Raw genomic sequence first — 7,692 nt, 5'->3', positions numbered from 1 at the left:
ACCTGCTACATGGTTAAACTTTGTGATTGCAATATATGATCAGTTCAATTCTTGTTGAACACTCTCATAGTGACCAATACAGTTTCATGACTTGAGCCGAGTCTGACTCAATAATACATTTCGGCCTATATTATATGTCATTTTAATGACTAAACTTTTTTTTTTGGAGGAATTCTAATGACTAAACTAAACACAAGCTTAAACAAAAATCCAAGAGAAAAAACAAAACGTTCTTCTCTTGACAAATATGCAAAATCCCACTCATATCAACTTGTAAAACATATTTTCCATGTGATTTTCAAAACCCATTGGGCCTAGTTATTGAGCTAGTGGGTCCCAAATGACATTTAGAGATATGATTTATGAAAGGCAAATACCATGTGTCACTTTCTGTCCCTCAGAAAGTGGGATGAACTCATTTTGATTAGAAAGCCCATTAAACTATAAAATGTTCAGTGAAAGATTCACAAGGTTGAAAATCAATATTTTCATATTTGTTAAAGATAAAACCCTAAAACACTCAGGATATTCTCAATCATCACATTTAAATTCCATACTAATTTTTAAAAAATATACCAATAACTCAAAAAAAAAGCAAGTTTAAACCCTTTTTTTTTTTTTAATCTTTTCCTATATATAAATCCCCTTCTAAAGCCCACCTTCAAGAAGTGCTTTCTTAACTCAATTTCTCAACTCAAGAATCGTAAGATACACACTACAAACATGTCTGATTCTAAACTCACACCTACTCAGCTCTTCCAAGACTTTTTGGGAGATTTCTATTCAAGAAGACTGCTCTATCACAACCCTCTTAACCAAGCACCAGCTACAGCATCTCCTCCAGTCCCTGGATATAGCCATGAGTCATCGGAAAGCTACCCTGTTGACAACAGCTTTGATACAAATGTTATTATGGTCCTCTCTGTTCTTTTATGTGCCTTGATTTGCTCCCTTGGCTTTAATTCTATCATTAGATATGCCTTAAGGTGCTCAAGGTTAGTAGCTTCTGATTCAGGTGGAGACTCCGCAGCTAGGACAGCCAATACTGGGGTCAAGAAAAAGGCCCTCAAGACTTTCCCAACAGTTAGTTACTCAGCTGAGCTGAACCTGCCAGGATTGGACACCGAGTGTGTGATATGCCTATCAGATTTCACACCCGGTGAGCGTGTTCGCCTTCTACCAAAGTGCCACCATGGATTCCATGTCTGGTGCATCGATAAGTGGCTAAATTCACACTCATCATGCCCAAAATGCAGGCACTGCCTGATTGAGACCTGCCAAAAGATCGTCAGCTGCAGCCAGGCTAGCTCATCAGAACCACCTCCACCAGTGAATGAAAGCACCATAAGCATTGCACCACTGGAACCGGAAGGTTTGATATGTAATTATAGGGGACTTACATAGGTATATACTTTGTATGATATGGCAGATGTAGTTTAGCCTTGTGCCTAAAAGGCCTTTTTAAGGTCACAAACCCAACCGCAAGAAGTGCAGTGCATATTGTAAGTTTGTATAGAATAAAATTGACTTGTTTCATTTTTCTTCCCAAATGTATGAACACTAATATTAAAATCAAAATTACATTCGTTGTTCAGGGATAAATAAATGAACCACGAACGTGAATGGGTTCCGTCATTAGCTCAGCAAAGTCAATAAAGCTAGGAGCAAGTCCAACAAGTAGCTAACTATAGGATTCTGAGAAGGCAAATCACTTACAGACCTCAGAGTCGTTGAGGGAGCGGCCATTCAGCTGAGTCACAAACCAGAGTATTTTCCCTTCTTTTAATTATTTTTATTGAAAGTAGAAAACACTAATTTTTTAAAATAGTGCCTTTTGCACTAACTTGCATAATAATATTAATAATGGTATATACCATATGGTAAAGGGCATTGCAATTATACAACAATAACACCTTAGAATAGTTTTTGTCAATGACGTGTTTGGATATCCCAGGAAGACAAAATCCTTACATTTTTTTTTTTCTTCGGATCATCTTCAAGGCAATAAATTAATTCCCTACAAGACAAGTCTAGAATAATGCTATTTCAAGCAATTATGAGGATAGAACCTACACATGCAGCCATATAGTCTCAAAGTTCATCGTGGTGTGAAAAGGAAATGTGCTAATATCAAATTTCATGCAAACACAATGGAATAAGTTCCAGGAAAAATCCAAATTTTCCTATATATTGGAAACAAGAAAGAAATAAATTGAAAGATGTTGATCATCCGGTCAATAGAGCATAAATTGAATGGAAGCTGAGGGTGAAACCACTATGTACTTTCAAATCAAATGAGAATGTACTAAAAGGAGGATTTTGTATCATTGTACTCATGTGAGTGTTTCATAGCGAGCACTGACTAGTTGCACTAGGCCAGCAGCAATGTTTTTATTTGCTAGGGCTCATGTTACTATGTCATAATTGTAGCATAATAAGGTCAGATGTGGAACAATGATAGGTGAAGTAGAGGTTTAGCACTGGCAAATGGTGTGACAATATCTATCATTTGTGATGAATGTAATTTAGGAAGATTGCATAAATTCTATACAGCCTCGTTTCTTTTTACTAAAATGTCCATTTTCCTAGTTACATCAACCAATATGAATAAGTGGTGAATATGGACGCAGGAATTGCAAAAAAGAATTGGTAGAAGAGCAAGAGAGAGAGAGAGATAGCTGAAGTAATTTTGCAGAGTGACATTTTTACTATTACACAATTTGAAAGCCACAATATTAGGAAACAGAATTGACAATCTGTAAGGGGGTTGGCCAAAGTAACACAAATTGGGACAGCTGCACAAACATTTTCAGTCAAGAAATTAGCAAAATAAAATATCCGATTATTGTAAGCATTTAGATACTTTTATCATATTTACTTATCTACTTTTGTCTATGCAACAACCAGAATGAGGAAAACAGGGGGGAAAAACACCTATTGTGTTGGGGTGATGTAGAACAGATTGCCATGGCCTTTCTGGAGTCCCAAGCACGCCTAAAATTGTGCAAGGGAAAAATGCACCAATAGAAATCATTTGGGCAATAGAGTTGGAATCGCATAAAATTTGGCAGGCTGAAACAAAATGACCTTCTGAGTAATAGTCGTTGCATTGCCATGAGGTACCCACTGAAAATGGTGAATTTCTCCATTTAGGCCTGAAAACTGCAATTTTACCATTTATAGTAATTTTTGTTTCTTTAATAACTTTTTACTCAAAAGTTAGAATAATGTCCCACTTGTTTTGAGATGACCCTTAAGGTTAGTAGTTTATGATTGCATTTAACTCAATTTTTGTCTTTTTTGGTAAATTTCGGTATTTTGTCACCTAAAGTCTGTTTGGATACTACTTATTTTACTAAAATTGAAAACTTATTATAGAAAGTACTATAGATAAAAGTAAAAGTTAGTTGAAATAGTACAGTGGGGCTCATGAATAGTGCCAAAAAGTGCAGTGGGGCTTATGATAGTGGCAAAAATAAGTTGAATAGTGAAATAATTTATAATTTTAATTCACATCCAAACGCACCCCTAATTGCGTAATTAGTGTAAATTAGAGTTTTAGACATTTTTCTTAGTATTTATATGTTTTGTAGCCTTTAGAGGAAAATTAGACTATTATCAATAAACACAGACATTTTGTCAATTTTCTTCTCTAATGGATTCCAATTTTATCATCTTGTGGATTCAAGGAACCTCTCATGGATTCGAGATTTACTACCTAGAAACTAATAGTTTAGTGTTTTTATTTTTATTTATTTTTATTTTTTTTCATTAAAGAGAGCATCGTGTGTACTTTATTTAGGCTTTTGTGACATTAGTTGGTATCAGAGCCTTGACATACCCTGGTCTGATGGCTAATTGGTGAGATGGTGACCACCACAACAACGACAACGGCAATGATGTCGACAACACAATCCTCACTAGGCTGAGTTCCTTGATTTTCATGATGAGAATCAACAGTTTCATGATTTAACCCAACAGAATCTGGATTGGATTCATGAAACATTTGCCACCCTACTTACTCGAAACCCTAATTGTGACGATGAAGGGCAAAGTGATAATCTAGCGCATGGCCCTCCCCATCGTGGTCCAAATCGGAATAGGTGGCAATACTACAATGAAGAGAATTGTGAGGACGAAGAGTATGTAGAAGGAGTTCTTAGGAATCATCGTGGTCTTGCGAAGGATAATGGCCGAGATTATTAGGAGTAGGGGAACTATCGTATGAAAGTAGAATTACCATCTTTTAATGGTAATGTCTCCATTGAAAAGTCTTTGGATTGGGTCAGTGAGGTTAAGAAAATTTTCGATTATATGAGTACTCTAGATGATAAACAGGTGTGTTAGGCGGCATACAAGTTGAAGGGAGGAGCATTTGCCTAGTAGGAGCATGTTTAGTTAAACCATACTTTTGAGAGAAAGTTTCTAATATGATCATGGAGGAGGATGAAGAGATTAATGGCAGATCGGTTTTTATTACCAGATTACTAGAAGGAGTTGTTCAAACAGTACTAGGATTGTAGGGAAGGTACCAAGATAGTTAATGAGTACATGGAGTTTGATAGATTGGTAAACCACAATGATTTGGAGGTTCTCTCTCTCTCTCTCTCTCTCTCTCTCTCTAAAAAAAAAAAAAACTGCGATTTGGAGGATACTGAAGATCAATGAATATTCAAATTTGTATACAGGCTGCAAATGTCCATTCGATCAAGTATCCTTACAAACCCTATGTACTTTAAATGAGACTATGACACAACCCACGTTTACACCATGATCACAACCCGTGGTTAGGGAGAATAGCAGTGTCAACCAGTCCACAATGGTAGTAGCAGGTTCCGCTGTACAACTGACAGCAAACAACAACCCTTATGCTTAGCCAACTAGGAATAAGTGCTACAGGTATGGAGGACTAGGGCATTGATCTAGTACTTGCCCTAAATGAGTCGAAGTGAATTTGGTAGGGGTAGAAGAGGGAGAGGCAGAAGGTGAACAAGAATGCAAATAGGTGTATAATGACGTTGATCCATATGCCTATGACCTCAATGAGATCCAAGATGATGAAGAAGGCATGCCATTAGGGAGATCCCTAGTGATTCAGAGGTTTTTGCTCACACCAAGGGTGGATTACATTGATTAGCAGAATGAGGTCTTTTGAGCATGTTGCACCATCATTAAGAGGGTCTGTGATTTAATCATTGACAGTGGCAATGTAGAGAATATCGCATCTAAGAGTTTGGTTACCAAGCTGGGAATGAAGATAGAAAAGCATCCCTCTCCATACAAAATAAGTTGGATCAAGAAAGGTATGGAAACTCTTGTTACTCAATAATGTTGTGTTACTTTTTCTATGGGTAAATGCTATGTAGATGAAGTCCTTTATGATGTTGTTGAAATGGATGCGTGTCATTTAATATTGGGTAGACCATAGCAATATGATGTAGATGCTACTCATAGGTGTAAGGATAATGTATATGTGTTCTTTAAGAATGTAGAAAAATTGTCCTTGGTCCTATTAAGGATAGCAGTGTGCCTAAAGCTTATAGAGTGGAGGGGAAGCCATCTCTTCTCATATTTAACAATGAGGATGAGTTTAACAAAGAGCGTAAGGAGATGAAACAAGTTTATGCAGTAGTGGTGACAGATGGAGAGCTGAAGGAAGTAGATATCTGAGGCAATTCAACCATTGATCAAAGAGTTTGAGGAGCTTTTTCCAGAGGAGCTGCCTACAGGTTTACCACCAATGCACAACATCCAGCATTGCATTAATCTAGCTCCTGGAGCTAGTCTACCAAATCTACCGCACTATAGGATGAATCCTTAAATTAAAGAGTCAAATTCTACTGGGGCAGGTGGATGAGCTTTTAAGTAAGAGTCAAATCAGAGAGTATGAGTCCATGTATCATGCTTATTATCTTCTTGTATTTCTTTTTGTTTAAGGATGGGGTGTGAGTGCAGAGACGGAAAGGGAGAAATTCCATTTAATCTTCATGGCAGACCTAAGCATTGAGATTAAATCCACCATTAGCAGGGATGTGAATTTGAGGTACAAAAATTAGAATGAGGAAGAAAAATCATAGGTAAAGCAAAGCACTTTCTTTTAAGAATGCCTTGGTAAAGAAAACTCTTGATATGTATTCCATAGATATAATTAACCTCCGATGGACCCAAAACTAGGTGTAAAGGAATAAAAGTATAAAAATATCATTAATAAAACAAAACATGCTACTGGAAAAAGATCCATGCCGCTAAATATTTCATAATATATTCTACTGGCCAAAGAGGCTACACTATGAAAGTTAATAGACACTACTGCATGTGTATGACCCAATCTCTCTCTCTCAACAGAGAGAGTTAAACACAAGTTAACAATTACACACACAACATTGATATAGAAAAGAACTAATATTTGGGCACATAATGAACTTCAAATAAAGGTAGAAGAAACATGTATAGACATAGATAAACACGGCACCATTTTCCACTTTTTATCTTTCAAGTCAGATCATCATATTTACTATTTAATAAGTCAAGAATGTGAATAGACTAAAAAATTATACTTAAACTGAACCAGTCAAGGTTAGAACCAAGCCAATCCCCTGACTTAAATATTCAGATCGTTACCTCCATTGGGGCAGTTAATCACATGCACTCAAGCAACCACTGAAGAAGGAAAACATCTGGCCAAGAACAAGAAAAATGAATGGTGTTACTATAATTAACAAATATTTGCATAAAGTTTTTCCACTTATAAAGGGTATTGGTTTGGCATATTGATCTATTTGACCAGGATCCTGTTCATATAATATTTTAAACGCTCTTGTTAGTTTTTTGAGAATCTAGAATATTTAATCTTAAGTTGATGATCCTCACCAAGAACATCACACCTAACAACGGGCAATATAAGCATCTACCCACAAAGAAATGACTTAACAGAGGCGAATGAGCTCTAGCTCAAATAAAACTTTCTCCTTCAACAAGAATAAGGTGAAGCTTAAGGTTGTGGGTTTGAGACCCGCTAGGTACATTTGTAACTTAGAGGATTGACTCAACAACTTTGGGGGCAAGTAAAATGATAAGTGAGGCATTTTTTTATATTTAAATATTAATTATATGGTTCAATAAGTTAGTATCATTAATTGGTGTGATAATTTATAATAATTGATAAAGAAAATTTTTGCATTAAAAAAAAAAAAGTAAAAGTAAAAGATGGAGTGGGTGTGTGCGTAAACAACTATACATTATTCAGCCAAAAAAAAAAAAAAAAAACTATACATTGTGTTTGAGTGGGTTAGTGTGTGGGGTCCAGCTGTGAGCTATGGGCCTCTGGCCTTTCACCTTTGTGCAGACTGTATTGTGCTGTGTGCACTGTGTAGTGCCAATCAGCTAATGTGTTGTCTTGGCAGGCAGATTAAAAAATATTATTTGAAATATTGAAATTGAATAAAAAGTCAACACTTTTCAATCTTAAATCTACATGAAAATTTCAGAAAGATGGAGAGGGTAGGGAGAAAGGGGTTACCTCTGCCATGCCCACACCGCCACTCTTTAATCTTGAATTTACTATGAAGGCAGTGAATTTGTTGCAAAGAATGACTGAATAAAAGAAAGCTTATAGAAAAACATCAAGGATTCAAGAATCAAGGTGAAGAAAAGAAAGGTAAGAATATACATGGAGAGGTAGAGAGATGAGAG

At 36.2% G+C, this 7,692-nt stretch overlaps 1 protein-coding gene across 1 annotated transcript; it reads left to right on the top strand.

Annotated features, from left to right (window-relative positions):
• The first annotated feature begins 721 nt into the window (after positions 1–721).
• LOC115983662 (RING-H2 finger protein ATL78-like) lies at positions 722–1,404 on the top strand. Its single transcript, XM_031106396.1, has one exon. The coding sequence runs from the start codon at positions 724–726 to the stop codon at positions 1,402–1,404; it is 681 nt and encodes a 226-aa protein (XP_030962256.1). The 5' UTR covers positions 722–723.
• Positions 1,405–7,692: the final 6,288 nt, after the last annotated feature.

Source organism: Quercus lobata, chromosome 4 (genome assembly GCF_001633185.2).
Source record: "Quercus lobata isolate SW786 chromosome 4, ValleyOak3.0 Primary Assembly, whole genome shotgun sequence".
NCBI classification, from domain to species: Eukaryota; Viridiplantae; Streptophyta; class Magnoliopsida; order Fagales; family Fagaceae; genus Quercus; species Quercus lobata.
Note: the sequence above shows the minus strand (reverse complement) of the source record. Positions and strands in the feature narration are given on the sequence as shown.

Coding starts and splice junctions, on each gene's coding strand:
- LOC115983662 (XM_031106396.1), top strand. CDS start 724: ATGTCTGATTCTAAACTCACACCTACTCAGCTCTTCCAAGACTTTTTG.